Raw genomic sequence first — 19,330 nt, forward strand, 5'->3', positions numbered from 1 at the left:
TAAAGCTAAATATTATAAGCTTCTAAGCTATAGTTGAGGGAATCACACCAAGTTTAGGACTCCTACTAACTATAGTTTAAAAATCTTTACTTTAAGAATATTTTTTGGAGCTGCTTATTTTTAATTTACTTTACACTTTAATTTGTATTATTTTTTATATCATATAATTATTTTGTTTATAGTTTTTTATACTTTTATAATAACGGAATATATTTAATAACCTTCTTTAATGTTAGCTAGTGAGCCCTAATAGGCCTATAATATAGAACCTATACAGGGTTGCTGTAAAATACAGCAGTGCGCAAGCGGAAGCGGGAGGATACGACGGCAGTGCCGAAGGAAGGTAAAGCACTGTAATACAGTGAGGTATAAGGAATAAGAATTGCCTTTATTACCTTTGGCCTTGGCCTTTGGCCTTAGCCTTAAGCTTTTGCCCTTAAGGAAAGAAAGAAAGGAACTATTCTACAGGAGAGAGGAGAGGTCTATATATAGGCCTTCGTAGGCCTCCCGTGGGTCCTGTAGGCCCTGGAAGCCCCTATACCACTTTGGGGTATTTGGTGGGCTTAGGTGGGTCTAGTGTAGACTCACGGAAATCCATAGAACTTTCGGTAGCAAGGATGCCCTATAAATCACACTATTGTGGCAACTTACTACGTAAGCTTGTAGCCACTTTGGAAGGTTCTAGTATCTATTGACTAAGCCTCAGGCCACAGTAGCCCTGTAAGCCTTCAAAGGTCCCTTGTAAAGAATATTCGAAAGGGATCCAAGCTGAGAAGTTCCACTACTGCTTATAGCAGTGCTGCCCACTGTAATATTAATTTGTAGAGCAGTAAATATGGCACTTAGTAGTACCCACACATTAACAGATATAATAAAAATTATTTTGCTAGTTACATTAATTTATAATTTATAGATTATTTAATATTATTAAATATAAAACTTATTTTTAAGCATTTATTAGTAGCTTTATATATTTTTAAAAAAAATAAGTCTAGTTTATTTATTTTTTTACTTATAGGTTTACTTACAGCTAGTATTTATAGAGTTTTCAGCGTAACTAGCTGAACTTTTACTGATGCGTAACTATAAAAAGTCCGGAAAGCAGTTCAATTACCTCGGTTGATATAGGTCCCATATATAAAAGCAGGTTTGGCTGAGGAGAAAATATGTATTTCTCGAGTTTATACGGTAATTTCTTTCCACCGGCAGGCAATTTGTCACAAACAACTGCTCCCCGCTTTGTCTATGTACTATATCCCACCGCGCCCCGCTTCGGCGTCTAATGTCCCACAGGCCGGCTGACGTTGACAAAAGCTTCGGGTTTCGCACGGAATGTGGATAGACAATAAACTCGGGGGCTCCGCTGAATCGGGGCCGAAAGTGTACCCACCTTTTCCCCTCCGCAAGTTTGACGGGTAATGACTAAGATTAACGCGATGACGGCCGGGGATATTTGATGACGGGGAATGGTTAGGTAATACCCGATCCTATTTTCAATATTTACGGGTCAGAGGGAAAAGTTATTTGCACTGTAGAGCGAGAAGGAAGAAAAATTTTGATGACAGGACACGGCAGGCCCGGGCTGGACCTGAGTCTTCCGGACCCCTGTGAATGACGGGTTTGTTGCCCACCGGCATCGGGCGGCAATTTTCTCTGGGCAGAGTGTGGGGGGTTTTCTTACAGCACATTCATTCATCAACGCCGCCGTCAAAGTTGAGACTGGCGGCGGCGGCAAACGTGAATTTCTTTTTTTTCTTTTCTTTTGTGAAAGAGTGCATCATGCAAGTGAACATCGGCATCTAGACTTTTTCTTTTTTTAACCCCCCCTTGCGTAGCCGCTTTTCTTACTCAGGGGTAAGCAAGACAAGGCAGTCAGTCTGTGGGATATTCCTAATGAGGAAGTTGGTCTTTTTTTGCTACTCTTTTAATCTCAGATGTTTTCAGACAAGGAAGTGCTACTAGGACAACCGCCCCCACGGTCACGACAGGAATGCCCGACGGGAGCCGACGTCATGGGGCGTGGGTTGGTGCTTATTTTTTTTTCGAAATATTCTCGTCGGGCAAGAATGCAGAAAGGGCCGGGTATGGGACAGGGATATGGACTTGACATTGACATTTAGCTATGAGATACCCATTGTCAGAATTATCATGAGGCTGCGGTGCGGGCTCCTGTCAATCTAATCACACATGGGAGTGTGCAGAAGGGGGAAGCAAGTTTTCTTCACCGGTGAGAATGATGATCACCTCATCAGACAAGGGGGTTTGGGAGTCAATCGCCGATGATGGCTTTCATCATCACTTTGTAGTAGGTTGGATGTACACACTACCTATTTACATCGAGAGCGTAGTTGAGCTCATTTGTTGGGACGACAACTTCCCTCAGCCTTGCGTGGGACGACCGCACTACTTACATCTAGTACTGCCCAGGTACCTACCGTAGCCGACAAGTCTCTCCAAGTACCTCCCAGAAAACAGGCCCCTGAAGAGAATAAGCTCGTAACCATTTCTGCAGGTCCGGTGACCCCCAATTTCTTGTCTAGTCCCGTCGTCATCATGACTGGCTGTGTCCCCGGTGACTAGGGCATCTTCCTTGGTATTCAGCCTGCCGGAACCAGGTTTGGGCCAAGTGTGGGAAGTGCCGATCTTGAAAGGGAGAAATTGTCACACGGCATCATTGTGCTGTTGGGGATGGGGGATCTGCTGATGGGTGTTGCTTCTGTCCGGTTTTACATTGTGAGGACATGACAGGTCGGGATAAGGAAGTGTCAGAGAAGTAGACAGGTCAGAGCAAGGAATTATTTAGGTGGGTACCAGGCTTGGTGGGAGGGGGGAGGTTGGGATTGGTTGGTGAGGCTTGCTGTGGCAACTGAGGGGAGAGAGCAAAATAAACAAGGGAATCAGGGGTGGGAAGGGGTTAAAGTAGTTGTGGAGTGTGGGAGGTGGTGAGTGGTGAATCGCTTTAAAAGCAAAGCACACCAACTTTACGGGTGTACCTAAATTACTAGTGAATGTACAACAGATCTGTTTATCATTATTCTCTATCATATTTACTACTCTTTTATTTTTTGTAATGAGTTCCCACTTAGAAGTTCTCAGTGTTCCTTGCCGTAGCCACTGCCACCGCTGTGGGCTTGCCGGCCTTTAAGTCAGTCACTATGTCCACAAGCTTTAAGAAAGACGGCAGCAAACAACAGGCAGATTGTTTCATATCTTAATTTTACCATGGACGGACCCATCCAAAGTTTATCCTTGATTTTCTTTTAGTCAGCCAAACAATCTTGAGTTCTCATATGCAAACCTACCTAGTCGACTTCGGAAGCCACCTGGAAGAGCACATCTCCTATCACCACAACACTATGCTAACAACCCCTCCAAGTTGCAATTATTCTTACAAGTTTTTTTGAGGCCTCAAGTCCTTTTATTACATTCAACTAGTCAAATGTTTTTTTGCAGATAAAGAGGCGTTAACTTTGCATCACCACACTAACCCTACCCCACACCCAACTTTCAACCCCGAACCCCACTCAACCTACACACACACAACTTTACCTTACATATAGGGCCTGGCTAGGAGCAGGCATTATTGTTTCCTGAAGACAGGCACGCTAACTAGCTATAGAAGGCTTTTTTGCAAAAGCTCTCGAATATCAAATCAACTAAAAACACTGTAAAAGCTAGCCTCAGAAATGCAAGCTTATTCAAATTATAATTTTAAACATAAGGCATCTACTAATAACCTTTATACTACCACCCTCACTACCATCCTCACCACCACCTTTATTTTATTACAACCCTCACTACAACCCTCACCACAACTCTTACCACAACTCTTACCACAACTCTTACCACAACTCTTACCACAACTTTTACCATTAGCTATCTACTTTAAAGCGCATAAGTAAGTAATAAAATATAAAGAAATGTGGAAAAGGGATAGATTGCATGATACACACCTGTTTTTATCCACGTTTTGCGGCTATAGTAATGCTTAAAGACTTTTGTGAGAGTTTAAAGGTCATTTGTGGAGCCTTATTCCCAGATGTGGCTAGCTGCCTATCTTCAGGGAAAAAATGCGCCTGCTCCTAGCCAGACCCTTACATATGCCCATCTTCTACCATCCCCACCATCAACCAGTATTACCTCACCGGGTGACTAGTCTAGTGGTCAGGACGCTTCGTTGTGGTTGTTCGCAAGAACATCACATACGATCCGAAGAAACCCCGGTTCGATTCCGGGGTCGCCCAATATCTTTTGCCAATTCTGCCTCACATCAGCCTTTTTTTTTTTTTTCTCTCTCTCTCTCCATTTTTGTTTTTACATCAGTGAAAAACTTTTACTTTTGCGTTCAGCAACGCCATAAACCTGGACCGACCGGGAAGAGGGAGGTGATGCATCACTCTTACCTACTCCATAGCCAAGAAGCAGGAGGAAGCTGAAAGAGCATCGAATGGGAAGCCCAGGGGCTTTGGAGAACAAGATGATCAATCCTACCTTGCTATGCTGTTCTCTATCGATGGCTAGAACCAAGGCATGCTGGATGGACAAAACGGCAGACTTCATGGTGAATCATTTTATTGTGGAAAAGACTTTTCCAACTACCGCAACTAGATGACACTTGTAAGGGGCAACCCATTTTCCCAACCGCCGAAGACGGGTATCACAAAATGCAGTGAACTACCTATCTTGGGATGACGAAACACGACGGTTGATACTGAACGTTGGTTGACCTCGGGCCTGTCTCTAGACTATGATGGCATAGCTTGAATCTAAAGGGATGCCTACCTCAGAGTTGGAAAGATTCAAGACAACGTGGCGCAACCTCCAACACATCACACCAAGCACTCAGACGATCCAAACATACAGTAATCCCTTTAATTCCTTGTCATAATCCTAGCATACAGTTATACACATGCCCAAAGCATAATATATAGATAGTAAGTTGCGGAACCCATCTTCGACGAGACCTCCTTTTTCCAAGCCGCGCAACCACCGCAGCCTCCAAAAGTCTTTCTCGTCTCCTCGCTGTCAACCCATCATCAATCGACAGCATCATCTGGCTTCCTTACTATTCCGTCACCGTCCTATCCCTCTGCCTTTTTGGTTTGTCCGCTCAACAACAATGGGCAAGCTCATTCCCAATACATCCAACAACCGGCAAGCCAAGCCCAATGAGCAGAGCAAAAGGCCTGCCTAGTAATCCCGTCATCTGGTCTCATGCGCCCCTCTCCCCTTCCCGTGATAATGATTGCCCCCTTTTCTGTCCCGTCAACTGCTGGACACGAACCGCGCGAACCGATCAAACCAAATTGACCAGTTGGATAACAAAAAAACGAAAAAAAGGGGGGACAGCCAACCAACCCAAACACCAACTACAGATAAGTCAAACATCACAAGCCAAAAAAATTCCACATAACACCCGCTCACTCCTTCCCACCCTGGCTTGCTATACCCCCCCACCCCACCTCTTGAAAGATATGCTCGTAACGTTATTGTTGCCTCCTACCAATGGTGTCTCTTGCGGATGAGACAGACAGCGCGCCCCATGCAAATGCTAGAGTCGTCGATCACAAGCCCGTCGAAAGAAAGGAGATAAGAGAAACCCAACCCAAGACCCATAAAGAAAGGCCCAAGATGTGCCATATGCGAAGAAGAGGATCGAGACAGAAATGGGTATCACGCGGAGGAGGAGCGCGGAACGAAATGGGAGTGTGAACCAAATTACCACTCGTCGTTGTCAACTTCGTGTCTGTGACGGGGACGGCGTTTGAGAAGTGCGAGGAGGGCATCGAGCTGAACCCAGTTGTCGTCATTTTCTGCAAACTTGCGATGCTTGCGGGTAAGAATATGCTAGGTTGCGTCAGCATTGCTTCACAGCAAAACAACATCATAATAAAATATTTACCTCGTCAAAATCATCAAACTTATCCATGCAGTTCTCGCAATACCCTGGCTTGGGATCACGCTTCTGTCTTTGTGCAACGGGCAAACTGACGGTTCTACGCAGCTTCTCTCTCTGTTTCGCCGCCTCCTCTTCATCGACAGTTTCGAGCTTGCGGTGTGTAGCTCTGCTAGCACTCGCAGACCGGACAAACGTGGTGCTATCGTGGCTCATCTCAGCCATGCGGCGCGAGCTCAAGTCCTGGGACACAGCAGGGGGACCGGCCTTCGCCAGAACCTTACGTTGCAACCCGTGGATCTCCTTACTGGTGCCCGCCTTGGCACCTAGCACACCACTAGTGGAGGAGATCATCTGGGAGCGGATGGCCGATGTTACGGCGGATTGCTGGAGACCAGACGCAACGGGCTCGCCAGCAAGGAGACGGCCTGCCTTTGCATGGCTCATAAAGGCGTTCTGGGTACGGAACTCCATCTGGGGAGGGTTGGAAACCCTAGATCGATCCAACGCATCAGCCGCGGCGACTGGCGGGGTGCCTCTGTTTTGCCCGTCTTCCATCACGGCGAGAGTCCGCTTTCCTGTAGCGGGCTTGGGTGCTGGCACTTCTGGAGGCTGAAGTTTGGCAGCATTTTCGGCGGCAGCTGCCTTGGCGGCGCGCTCCTTTGTTTTCGTCTTTTCGCGGTTCTCTTTTTCTGGGATTTCATAATCCTGCACAAATGGGCACCGGCCAGCAGAAGCTACACGGAACTGCGGCCACTCTCCATCCTTCTTATCGGCAACCTTGGCATATTCGCGGGCCATGACCGGTTTCGTCTTCTCTTCCATATCGTAAATGTAGATATACGGGCCCTTGAAGTGATGCATCTCCTTGGTAGCAACCGTCGGATCACGATCTGACGGGCCATGTACCCGCTCCTGCTGAAGAAGATGACGAAGGTTAGATCGATCCGTCGTCTTGCCGGTCCCTGTGCGGCCATGGTTGGTGCTCTTGTGCGGCTCCGCCTCCAATGCTTCAAGAAATCTCGTGAGCTTGTCGACCGACCATAACTTCATTTTCATGTCCTGAGCGCGGAGCAAGATGTCTGTGCTGCGTGACTTTTGTGGTTTGGCATCCTGCCCTGGGACTGGCATCCTCCGACTCGTATCAAACACAAGCTTCCTCCTCACAGGAGGTGCCTCCGCAACACGATTTAACAGGGATGGGTCTATCGTCTTTGGCTGCTCGGAGCCATGGGATTCGGCGGCATTTTCCTGATCGTGGGCCGAGTTTTTTTCGGCACGGGGGATCGGCCGGGTGGTGATAACGTGAGTCACATCGATCGAGAAGAACTTTTCCTCGCGCTGTTCCAAGTGGCACGTTAGTCTCTCAGGCTCAACTGATCCGAGTCTCAAACACCATCACTTACAGCACCAAGGTTATTGACCCGCTTGGCCAATCTGGACCGCTGCTCATCAGGAACACTCTCAAAGTAAAAGACCCAGGTCGGGAAGCGAGCGCTGTAGGTGGCCCTCCACTCGGCGAGCTCTAATTGAGAAGCCTTTTCAACGGCTCCCTGTGAAGTCTTTTGCGAGGTGGTGACAGCAGCGCGGGTGGTGGTTCCTCTGTGTACGATAGTTCGGGATGGTTTCGTTCGGCTGGGGGATGCGACACCGCGCTCGATCATCTGGCGCTTTGCTGGTGGAGGTTGGCCATAAGGCTCCTCCCTAAGGAGCTCAGCATGGGAGCGAACCTTTTTGGCACCATTGAGGGCGGCCGAGGTACGCATAGGCGAATTGGCGACATTGGGATTATTCGAAAGAGGAACTCTCCTGGCGGTCGACATGGCAGAGAGCTGGTGGAAGGGGGCGGGCGATAGAGATACTGCGGCCATACGAAAGCCCACTCAACATGCTAAGGGGCAGTCTGTCTGATGTTGAGTGAGGTATGGGAAGGAAAAGGGCGGTCGTGGTCGCGGTCTTGTGCGAGAGTGCGAGTCGGATGTGGAGGGGCTGGGTGCTGGCAGCAACGACCGTCCAACGCGGGCTGGAGTGTGGACGTGCGTGCACACCAAAAATGGACGCGTCGACTGATGGAGCCGGAAAATGGCGACGCGTTGGGAGTTGAGGACTTGAGAGAAGCCCTGGAGCTGGAGGGATGGATGAGGAAACACCACAGACCTTCAATGGCTCAAAGATTGCCCGGCAGCAGTCTTCAAACCAAGGTCTATCAAAGTGAAGGTGTGTCGGCAACTGGGGCGTTTCTCGGTGTGTGTGGAAAAGGTCGCGCAATCTCAAAAGCAGCGGCAAGTCAACATCAGTGTCCAAGCTTTTTCCCGCGACTAAGCCCACTTTGAGTTCAGCACAACAAACTTGGGTCCACCGACGCGGCTGCCAACTGCCCCCCTCTGTCGCGCACGGCAACGCCCCCCAGTTGCATATCCACTGCCACTTGTCGGCACTGCCAACCTCGACATCTTCAAGCTTGGCACAGCCCATCTGACGACATTGTTCAAGATCCAGCTTTCCTATCTGGGCTGTGAGATACTCTTGAGAATTTCTTGAGTTGCGAGGAATAGCGTGTTGTGAGAAGGCATTGGGTGTGGAATTTTGAGATTTGCCCACGTTCTTTGTGTGGATTGCATTTTGCTGAGATGTACTAAATTCTCTCTCGCCTATCAAAGCCTCATCTCATCCACCAAAGCTCACAAGACCACTAAAAAAAAAGAGACATCATGAGATTATCAAGAGGCAGAGCTGCCTTACGGCAACTGAGTCTGGTTTCATCCCCAAATAGACAGCAAATATACCGACCATTCCAACAATCACTCACCCTTACCGGTGCAAGATTAAAACCTTTTCGCAACTATGCCACCTCAGTCTCAGCAGCCGATCTAGAATTCGGCCAACCCGTCTATGAGACACACCCTCACATTCTCAAACCAGGCGAAAGTATGTAACCAACCTCACACGCTCACAAACATATACACTAACTTTTTTCTCACAGTAACCCAAGGCATCACCGCCCGCGAATACGCCTCCCGCCGCTCCCGCCTAGCCCTCTCCCTCCCCCCCGACGGCGTGGCTCTCCTCGCCGCCGCCGACCTCAAATACCGCTCCGGCGCCGTTTTCTACCCCTACCGTCAAGACTCCAACTTCCTCTACCTCACCGGCTTCCTCGAGCCCGAATCCCTCGCCGTAATCCGCAAAACCGGCCCCGGCCCCGAGGACTATCTGTTTTCCCTCTTCTGCCGCCCCAAAGACCCCCGCGCAGAACAATGGTCCGGCCCCTGGTCCGGCCTCTCGGCAGCAGAAGACGTCTTCAACGCAGACAACAGCTACGACATCTCCCGCGCCTCCACCACCCTCCCCTCCCTCCTCCGCGGCGCCTCCAAAATCTTCACCGACATCCCCCCCTCGCTCACCACCCCCTCCAACATCGGGCCCCTCCTCAAATCCCTCTCCCTGCCCACCTCCCCCTTAAAAACCCTAGTCAACACCCTCCGCGCGATAAAATCCCCCGCCGAAGTCGCCGCCATGCGCCACGCCGGCCAGGTCTCGGGCAGGGTGATCACCTCGGCCATGCGCCGCCCCTGGACCCTAGAAAAAGACCTCCACGCCTACCTCGACTACGGCTTCACGCAGCACGGCCTCAGCGGGCCAGCCTATGTCCCTGTTGTTGCTGGCGCAAGCAGAGGTTGCATGATCCACTACGTGCATAACACGTCCGACCTGCCCGCCAACTCCACCGTGCTGGTCGATGCGGGGGGTGAGTACGGATACTACGTCACTGACATCACGCGGACCTGGCCGGTGTCTGGAAAATTCTCCCCTGCTCAAAAAGACCTCTACAATGCTGTGCTTACCGTTCAGAGGCAGTGCGTGGCGCTGTGCAGGGAGAACGCGGGGGTTAGTCTGGATGAGATTCACCGCGCGGCGGAGAATGGGTTGAGGGAGCAGCTGGCGTTGTTGGGGTTTGAGGGGTTGACAGCGGGGACGAAGAGGTGGACGGGGCAGGGAGGGGAGGATCTGATGGATGTGCTGTTTCCTCATCATGTCGGGCATTATGTCGGGTTGGATGTTCATGATGTTCCCGGGTATGGACGGTCGGTGGCGTTGAAGAAGGGACACTGCGTGACGGTGGAGCCGGGGGTTTATGTACCGGATGATGAGAGGTTTCCCAAGCATTTTAGGGGGTTGGCGGTCAGGATTGAGGATAGCGTTGCGGTGGATGAGGAGGGGCCGCATGTGCTGACGACCGAGGCGGTTAAGGAGGTGGAGGATATTGAAGCGCTGAGGTAGGGTGGTGTAGTTGTTGTACGATAGGTGATGAGGGTATGTAAAAGGGGGTAAATAAAAGCAAGGTGACACATACATTAAGCTGTAGAAACAAAGAGGCCATGTTTGATATTAACATTTGATTCATGGGTAGATATTCTAAGTTAAGGTGCTGTTCCACCAGAGCCAGAGAAAGTACCTCCCCCTTTTACTTGCTCTGCCTAGTTTGACGGTTTGCCAATTACTGCTATTAATCTCTTGCTATTGCCGATCATGAGCCGTCAGTAACAAGGCATACATACACAATTTTCATACCACTCGACTCAACGACACCAAGAAACCAATGTGAGATACGATTCTCCATTCTCTTCATGGCGATTCATCCCAAGTAAACTATCATCGGTATCATGAAAATGGGACCCAAGTTCCCAAGACAATGATAGCCCGAGCATAAGACCTGGCCTGTCCAACCCAAAAGAAAACCGACCCAAAAACCCCAACATCAACATGTAATTTTCTCAACCCATCCAACCCCCTAACCCCTATTTTTAAGCATGCTTCCAAAATGAACCCTCCAAAAAAATGTAAATGCTCCCACCCCAAAACGCCACATCCCTTTCAATCAACAAACACACAGATGACGAAAGAAAGCCGCTTTGCCGCCAATTTTTTGATGGGAGTAGGAATTAAATAACAAAAGAATAAAAAAAAGTGGTATATACAAGAAATGTGTTTCTTGAAGAAATAGAAGAAAGCTTGATTGGTGATGATGTTGGTGGTGATAGTTTTTGTATGTCAACAGAACCCTCTCGGATCGAAAAGCGTCCTACTATACGTCGGCATCATGTACTGCGGTCTTGCCGTCGCGTTCAAAAGTTGTTCAAAGGCCTGCAACCGTCTCGAGAGCTCGCGGTGTTCCTGCACGATCTGCTTGTTTCGACGCTCGAGCCAGTGTATGTACTCGGTTGCTTTAGTCAGGACCGCACCCTACAAGCAGTATTGGTTAGTTTTATTGGTAGGAGCTTGATCATGGTCGATATTAAACCCACCTTGCTGACTTTAGGCGCCCTCGACGGCTGATTCGGGTCCTCCCCTTCCTCATTTTCAGGTATCGTCCTCAGCGATGGAACAGCATCTCTCAACTCCGAGATCTTATCCTTCAAATTCGTCCGGTATTTCCTCTCGATATCGTTATGCGCCGTCCGGTCCCCTCCTGCCGCCTTGACCTTCTCCTTGGCCTTGCTGTCACTGACACTGCCCTGTCGTTTTGGCTGGTGCAAAGATCCCGGTTTCGGGTGAGGTGTCGTCGAATGGGGCGGTGACACTGGTTTTGGGCCACCCATACCGCCACCCATCCCCATTCCCATCCCCATTCCCGTCCCCATGCCCATTCCCATTCCCATACTTCCACTGCCCGAACCCCCTGCCGTAAAAGGTGTGCTCATCCCCGGGTTCAATCCCGTAAAATTCAAGTTCAGATTCGACCCTAACCCTCCCATACTCGACCCCGGATTCATGGCAATCGCTATTAGCCTCCTCTGCTCCGCCTCGTTCAAAGCCTGATTGTTAAGACCAATCAAAGAGTCCATGCGCAGGCCCGGCTGCGGTCGTTCCCAGCTAAGCGGCGTCGAGTAGAGCCCTTCCCGCGGCGGAACCTCGGGTGGTGGCGCAGATTCGATCATGGACATGTGGTCGGCAAGATTAATCGAAGAAAACCCGTCATCGTCGTCGTCGTCATCCGAGAGAGCATTGTCCAACGCGCTGTCGTCCATCATCTCCTCGTGTTTTAGCCTACCCCCCGCATGCGCAGTGTTTCTGGAACTATTCGTGTCAGTCACTGTACCCTGCCTGCTATTGCGCCCATCCAACCGACACTCACCTCCGCTTTACAGGTGGTCTTAGTTCTCCCTCACGTCTAGAAGCCTCAACGCCCTCGGGAATACTGGCCAGCCCCTCATCCTTGTCGAAATCCAGCCAGTAATCCACAGAATCTAGCGGCGTTGCGTCCATACTGAGCCTTGACCGTTTCCGCTCGTGGGCGTCCCTCCGCACGCCTCGTGCTGGCAATACTGGCCGCGGCTGCCTGCTGTGGGTTGAAGCTTGGGATGCGGAAGAAATGCCTGGCGGGATACTGTTGAAGCCGGTGAGCGAGGAGGGCTGGGCGATGGAATCCAGTGACGGAGGGGTTGGTGCTGTGGAAGGTGACATAGAAATGCCACCATCCAGGCCCATACCGGTGGTGTTCCATATTGGTGGTGCCTGAGCCGAGGTGCTGGTCATGAATGGCTGGTCGACCGGGTTGACCGTCTGAATCCATGTGTCAGCAAGAGAGAGCCAAGGGCCCACCAGGTCAGGTCCAGAAGGAGTGATGAGCAAAGTGTCTTGTGTGTGCTCATAAAGTCATACCTGGTTATTGGGCATCGAGAAGAACTCGAGATGTCTTAGCGGGTCCGAGTCCATGGTTGCGTGTGCATGCCGTTTGGGGTGGCCGATGAGAGAAAAGGGGTAAAGTCGCCGGGACGGGATCCAGGTGGTGTTGAAACTTTTCGTCCAGAAGTTCAACGGTTTTTTTTGGTGGGGATTTGTTTGGCAGAAATGGGGTCTTGTCCGTCAAGTGATGGCAAGGCCGAAAGGTCTACCCAAATCGAGAGACGAGAGGCGTCTTACTCCAAGCCTCGTTTCGGTCTTGGTATTGTCTGGCCTCCAGACGAACAACGGGATGCTTGCAGGTGCACAGTTCAGACTTTGGCGATCTGTGCCAAGACCGAATTGAGTGGCAAAGTTGCTGGATTGGGTTGAAAAGGTTGCTTTGCTTTGGACGAGTTCAAGAAGGGTGCGCAGGCGCCGACAGAATGAGTTGGTTGAAATCACCGGTGAGGTAAGTGACTGAGTGACTGAGTGTGAATGTGAGTGTGAGTGTGTTGTGTAATCGAGCGCGGGGGCTGGCTTGGATGCTTGAGGCGCGGCGGGTGGTTTCCGAGGAGAAGATCAGCAGCCACAGAGACGCAGCAGTGGGTAGATGTTCATGAGCTGGCGGTTGAACACAGCAGCGGACGACGGTGAGGGTCGGAGTCGGGTGCCGATAGTCACGAGATGTAGTAAGACCACGAACACTGACGGATATGGCAGCACCTAGCCAAGGGCTGTTGGAGCTACCACAAGATGGCAAATACAGGTAGGTTGAATTAAGAGGTCCCAGTCGGAGGTTCTAGGGAAATGCAGGGTGGCGAACAGCGAACTATTATCGTGGGACAAATGCTGCAATGCAAGTAGCCGTGTTGCGAGCAGTCCGGAAAGGGTTCCCAACAGGGGAATAGGAGTGATAAAGAAGAAGACAGGAAAAAAAGTACACAACGAAGGTGACGGTCGAGTCGACACCGGCAAGGTCTAGTATTACTTTAGCGGCGATAACGAGTGAAAAGGGGGGCTATTGCGCCTATGGCGTCGAGTCCTTCGAGATCCGTATTCGAGCGTAGTGCCTCTGTGTACCTGGCCCGGAAGGTATCGCTCCAGATGCGGTTTATGGAGGCCGGTAGCTGACGAGCGGGAGGTGATGTTGTCGGGCTGTATGTGTGAGAGAGCTATGTACAGGAAGTGTACTAGAAACAGACAGAGAGAGCGCGGGAAGTCGGAAGCGGGCTCGAGGAGAATATGGGAGGTACCTAGGGCCCTTGTCGAGTAGTGTCGAAGAGCAGCATCAGGAAGACTGAATGTCGGTCCAGTGGCAGAATCTCCTTTCCTATTAGAGCCAGACAGGGGCGGGCTGACAGTAACGGACGACTTTGCAGGAAGACGATCTCGGTCTCGGCAACTGGCAGCAACGGCCAGAGAGGGTAAAAATGGATGGTGGTGTTGTTGAGCCGGGCCGAAGATACACACAGACAGATGGACACCAGAGGGAGGCTGTAACTTTTTTTTGCTGGTAGCGTGGCGGCGGGATAACGTGTGGGAGGTGGGTAAAATCAGTGATCACAAGCAACAAACACTCCTCGTGAAGTGAGTGAAACTGCAAATGGCTTCTTGGGGCCTGGGATCGTTGAAGATCTCGATGGGTGTGGCACCCTGGTATTCCAGGAGGTCGCTAGGAGTTGCTGCTAGAAGCCGATTGGGCTGCTGGATCTCTGTTGCTGTCGAGATGGCCTGACTTTTGGGCTTGGGAAATTCACTCAGACACTTTACGGATTCTCTGGGGAGCTTTGGGAAGGCGGCCAGAGGCCAATCGGGGGATTGGAGCTCTGACGCAGACTCTTTTGATTTGGGCTGATTTGAGAGCAGAATCATGCCACTTTTTGTCTTGGAGAAGGCTGCGGGTGCGTGCTTCTCCACCAGCCAAGCCGGCAGTAGCTCGATCGGCGCCGTGCTGTGATTGGCTGCAACCCCTCTGCTGGGTGTCAGCCTTACCTACGACAAAAGGTTCTGATGGGGTCTGGACCCTGATATTGACAACTCCAAGGAACATGGCTGGATGTTCTGGTCCCGCCTGGACCTGCGCCGGGCTATGGATTTTCCTAATCTAAATGCAAGGACTGCCACATCACGAATAACGATATTCTCGAAGTCATGGAAGCATCGGATGCCACTTGATATATATATATATATTTGTCTGAGGTGTTGAAGCGGTCAAGGTTGCGTTGCATGTTTGTTACTCAGCGGCGAGAAGAAAAGCAAAGACCTCTTAGCTAGGTAAGTAAAGTCGGGCGATTCGGCAGCCTGATGGAAACAGGGAGCCGCAATTGCCGTGCCATTTCGTTCCATTTGCGTCGCGGAGCTATTAAAGCGTGGATTTGATATTTATACATCAAAACCAGCCAACCTGGTAAGGTCGGCCCGGCCCGCTGACATTTCCAAAGCCATTGTCGTCAAAATGGACGGCAAAGCGTGTGGTTGTTGACAGCTTCATCCTATACCCTAACCCTGAAAATAGCACATGGTGGGGTGGGGTCCCCCACAAGAAGCACATGCCAAGATTGATGATCGATCGTGGGGCTGCCTGGTTGCCCTGATGCACTGGACAACCTCAAAGCTTACGACTCCTCTTTTGGGAAACCTTTCACAAAAAACACAGATACTCATCCGTTTGCTCGTTACTGAGCCGCCACTCCGCTTTGTCCATCATCTCTGACAACAAATAGCCAAAGGGCGGAGAACAGCAACCGATATCTTAGCCAACATGGCATCCTCACCTTCACCCTCCCGCCCGACAGCGGACGACACCAATACATCACCACCGGCATCCCCTGTTTTGGAAGGTCGTGACTCTCCGGATCTGCCCCTTACCATGACAGCATCCACAGTTCTAATGACCCTGCCCCGTGATGCCACAACTGCCCTCGCCGCTGCCGGAGCCTTCCCTCAGGAGAAAGTCATCGTGCGTTTCCGGCCTGTCGGAGCAGCCCCGGCCGTACCTCGAGAGCAGGTCAAGGTTTCCAGCAGCTACAAGTTTGAGAGTGTTGTAGCCCATCTGAGGAGATCTCTCAAGGTCAGGGATACAGACAGTGTGTTTCTCTACATTAACAGCACCTTTGCCCCGTCACTAGACGAGGTAGTGGGCAACCTATGGAGGGTAAGCGATACTCGACTTGTACTGACATGACACTTTGCTAACACTACGGGCTGCAGTGCTTCAAAGACTCGGAAAACAGACTGAATGTGTCCTACTCGATTACTCCTGCGTTTGGATAGTAAGTCAACCATGCTGGCATGACCGAAACCGCGACAAAGTTATGTGTCCCAGTCAAAAGCATGAAGCTATTATCCTTGAGTATTATTTGAAGAGTCCTTTGATGAAACGCACCAAAGGCATCCTAACTACCTATCAACACAACATGGTATCCGCCAAAATGCAATCAAATGGCCAAACAGAAAACCAGTTACCGCCAATGCATACAATAAACCACAACGCTGAACCCAAGTGCAAAAGGGACAACCACGCCATGCGAAGCATCCAACACCCCCAAATCCCAATATTCTTTACACATCCTTGACCGTCTCCGCGAACGCCTCGAGCTCATCCTTTGGAATCGGGTACGTGTGCTCAGGGGCAGGATATTGCCGACTCTTGACCTCGTCTCGATAAGTCTCAATGGCCCGGAGACTCTCTGACCAGACATCGCCATACTTCTTGACAAACTTGGGGAGGAACCTTCCAGGGGGAAAGTTGCCCGTCATGTCGACCTGCACAAGCACCTGACCAGAGCAGCCGTTTCCAGCACCAATGCCAATAGTTGGAACAGAGAGCTTCTCAGTGATGATGGATGCCACCTCGGCAGGGACTGCCTCCAGGACCATGGCAAAGCACCCGGCTTCTTGAATGGCGAGTGCATCTTCCAGCACCTTCATAGCACCGTCAGACGTTTTGCCTTGGACTCTGAAACCACCCAGGGCATTCTGCCGTTGAGGAGTGAGGCCTACATGGCCAAGTACTGGAATGCCGGCTCTGGTGATTTTGGCAATGGTGGGAGCCATCTCTTTGCCGCCTTCAAGCTTGATGCCTTGCATGCGGCCCTCTTTGACAAACCGGATGGCTGTCTCAAGAGCCTGTTCCGGGGCGATCTCGTATGAGCCCATGGGAAGGTCACCAATCTAGGAGGAATGTCAGTCAGTCTATTGCAGAGTAGAGGGGACCAGAATAGAACACATACAGTAAAGGCAGCTCGGGTGGCACGTGCAACGGATCGACAGTGTAACAGCATCTCTTCCAGAAGAACCTCTGATGTATCTTCCATGCCGAGGGCCACCATGGCAAGGCTGTCGCCGACGAGGACCATGTCCATGCCGGCGGCATCTGCCACATGGGCGCTGGGGAAGTCATGGGCAGTGATCATGGTGATAGGCTCACCCCTCTTGTGCATGGCTCGGAGGGTACCGATGGTGACCTTTTTGCGGGGGTTGGTGGGTGGCGTGCCCATGGGGGAGTGGGAGCTGCTTCTAGTTTGCTGATTTGATGCATGTTTTTGGCGGAATACAGAGGCAAAGGGTGTTGTGGTGTTGAGTGTTGATGTTGTTGATAGTGTTGTTGGTGGTGGTCGTGTGCCCCTGGAAAGGGTAGCGCACGACCTCCGAGCAACTGAGGACAGTGATGATAGGTACATAGGGTGTACTTGTTGTCACTGAAGAGGTGTGTGTGTGCGTGTGCGTCTTGCTGCACGGTGACGTCTTGTTTCAAAGTGGAAAAAAGTGGTGGTTGTTTCTCAGCTCTCTTTTTTCCTCTGCAAAGAACAGAAAGAGAAGAGTTTTTGGGAATCTGAAAATGAGCATGGTTGGGGCGAATTCGCGCAGTTTTTAATCAGCAGGGTCATGATGGTTTTTGCTGCGTACAATTGAGTATCTCTCTTGAATCCGCTGGAGTTTTGTTTGTTGCGGCGCCCCTCCACCCAGAGGCCCAGTAAAACTACAGGGCGGGTTTCTTACCCCGAAAAAAGGTTGAGGCCGGCTCTTTGCAAGCGGTTCGGGCGATCGGGGTGGAACATGATTGGTCATGAACGGTGAGCTGGAACTGGGGCCGCTGGAGCCGAGGCAGTGGTTTCGCCGAGTGCTTTTCCATCAGACATCTTTCAACACTTCCATGCATCCATCAGCTGAAGTGGCAGCCTTGTTATTGATTGTGTTATCTACTCTCAGCCTTGGGGCCATTGTGGTTGCTTTGGTGTCAGATGTACTTTTGATATTGAGTCTTTTAATAAGACTATGTTGTGAGCGGAGTTCAAAGATTTCTTACCCCTCCAACATTTTGGACTTGCAACAGCAAAGCCAGAAAACCGGAGCCAAGCCGTCGATTTGCATGCCCGATTCCGGGTCAGCTCTGAGGATCAAATGTTACCGGCCAGGCACGCGTGACTCCTCCGCCTTTGCCATTGCCGTTCGCCCTCAGCTACCGCCCATTGGGCTATGGTGTCGTATGCCCATCTACAAAAGGTGAGGAGATGGCTGTTCCCTACCCCGCTTCGCTGTACTTGTCTGTTTAACTCCGCGGGGACTACCCGGCAGGCCCGGGTTGCTTTAAAGTGGTCTCCTTGACAAGATATCGGTATACAAGAGATCAAAGCCTGGATATTCTGTATGTTGGAGACTTGACTGTCAGTCCGGATTAAGGGGCCCGTTGAAAGAAGACAAAGGCGTGCCTGAGACCTGACCGCCATCGGGCCAACATCAACTCTCCCAAATGCTTGGGCCCTCCAATCGCATGGCGTCATCTGTCTCCACCGATCACTGACACATCATCGAACACTCATGAATGTCCATTCATACATCCAAATGGAATCCAGGAACAAGAGAGATCGGCAATATCGGGCAGTTGGGTTGTTGATTACAAAATTGGCGTGATGGCCTAAAAGCCAACCATTGCGGGATACTCTTGGTTTTGGCTTCTCCTGTACTTGGGTGGCCTCATCGAATCTCTCTCTCTCTCGGAGCAACTGGCAATTGTCCGAGCGGCTGGAAGAGGCCCAGAGCGGGCGGGCAACGCATCCACCTTGAGGCTGCTGCAGGCGGGTGACTTCCACTGTCTGACGTCGTGACCTTTGAAAGGGACTACCACCTCATGAAGCAATCATTTCCCTTCCCCTTTTGCCCCCTTTCCAATAAAATCGCAAGCCCTTCAACGCCTCTCTCTGTAACTGCATAAAACGGCACCTAATAAAGGCAGAAACAAGAAGCCGCCATTCAGGTACAACACATCAAACAACCACAGATAAAAGACCCCCCATTCCCCGCATCCCGCATTAACACTACGTGCCACACCCACCGCTGCTAGTACACCATAAGACCACCACCACCACCACCACCACCACCACCACCACCACCACCCAGCTGAGTCAACCGATCCGATCGTCGACACCTAATAGCAGCAGCCCTCGCTCGCCTCTTTCGCAAGTGCGCCCCTGCCAACTCCAAAAAGAAAACCATCAAGGTAGGCCAGCGAAAAAAAAAAACACCTGTGGGATTGATCTCCTCCTTTTACGCCATACCTATCCTGCTGTGGCTCTGCTTGCTACTTACTACATCCTCTCTTCCTTTCCTAACACCGATCCCTCAAACCTCGAACGCCCTGCCAGTTGCCACCCGCTAACTCAAACTCCTCGATTTTGACAAGACCGACGCCGAAAACTCCACGCGGGCGTGTCCCTTTGAAAGCCACACCATCCCAAACGACTGGTAACGTAGCGATCCAAGTCGGCAAAG

General features: G+C 50.8%; 5 protein-coding genes across 5 annotated transcripts, besides 1 other annotated feature; 2 read left to right on the forward strand and 3 right to left on the reverse strand.

Moving 5' to 3' along the window:
- The first annotated feature begins 4,146 nt into the window (after positions 1–4,146).
- Positions 4,147–4,244, forward strand: a tRNA (tRNA-His).
- Positions 4,245–5,718: 1,474 nt separating this feature from the next.
- On the reverse strand, positions 5,719–7,719 carry PODANS_4_7490 (uncharacterized protein; the record flags this gene model as incomplete). The annotated part of the gene is made up of 3 exons (XM_001906051.1): positions 5,719–5,847; positions 5,903–7,237; positions 7,303–7,719. The coding sequence occupies 3 exons, from the start codon at positions 7,717–7,719 to the stop codon at positions 5,719–5,721; spliced, it is 1,881 nt and encodes a 626-aa protein (XP_001906086.1).
- A 1,069-nt stretch (positions 7,720–8,788) lies between these two features.
- On the forward strand, positions 8,789–10,174 carry PODANS_4_7480 (uncharacterized protein; the record flags this gene model as incomplete). The annotated part of the gene is made up of 1 exon (XM_001906052.1): positions 8,789–10,174. The coding sequence occupies one exon, from the start codon at positions 8,789–8,791 to the stop codon at positions 10,172–10,174; it is 1,386 nt and encodes a 461-aa protein (XP_001906087.1).
- A 771-nt stretch (positions 10,175–10,945) lies between these two features.
- PODANS_4_7470 (uncharacterized protein) lies at positions 10,946–12,622 on the reverse strand (the record flags this gene model as incomplete). Its single annotated transcript, XM_001906053.1, has 4 exons — positions 10,946–11,137; positions 11,200–11,971; positions 12,030–12,457; positions 12,557–12,622. Coding segments are annotated over 4 exons (1,458 nt in total), but the record flags the coding sequence as incomplete, so codon positions are not given.
- Positions 12,623–15,320: 2,698 nt separating this feature from the next.
- On the forward strand, positions 15,321–15,832 carry PODANS_4_7460 (uncharacterized protein; the record flags this gene model as incomplete). The annotated part of the gene is made up of 2 exons (XM_001906054.1): positions 15,321–15,713; positions 15,770–15,832. 2 exons carry the CDS (start codon positions 15,321–15,323, stop codon positions 15,830–15,832), a joined length of 456 nt encoding a protein of 151 aa, XP_001906089.1.
- Positions 15,833–16,120: 288 nt separating this feature from the next.
- On the reverse strand, positions 16,121–17,241 carry PODANS_4_7450 (uncharacterized protein; the record flags this gene model as incomplete). Its single annotated transcript, XM_001906055.1, has 2 exons — positions 16,121–16,732; positions 16,792–17,241. 2 exons carry the CDS (start codon positions 17,239–17,241, stop codon positions 16,121–16,123), a joined length of 1,062 nt encoding a protein of 353 aa, XP_001906090.1.
- Between the last annotated feature and the right edge of the window lie 2,089 nt (positions 17,242–19,330).

Source organism: Podospora anserina, chromosome 4 (assembly GCF_000226545.1).
Source record: "Podospora anserina S mat+ genomic DNA chromosome 4, supercontig 4".
Lineage (NCBI taxonomy): Eukaryota > Fungi > Ascomycota > Sordariomycetes > Sordariales > Podosporaceae > Podospora > Podospora anserina.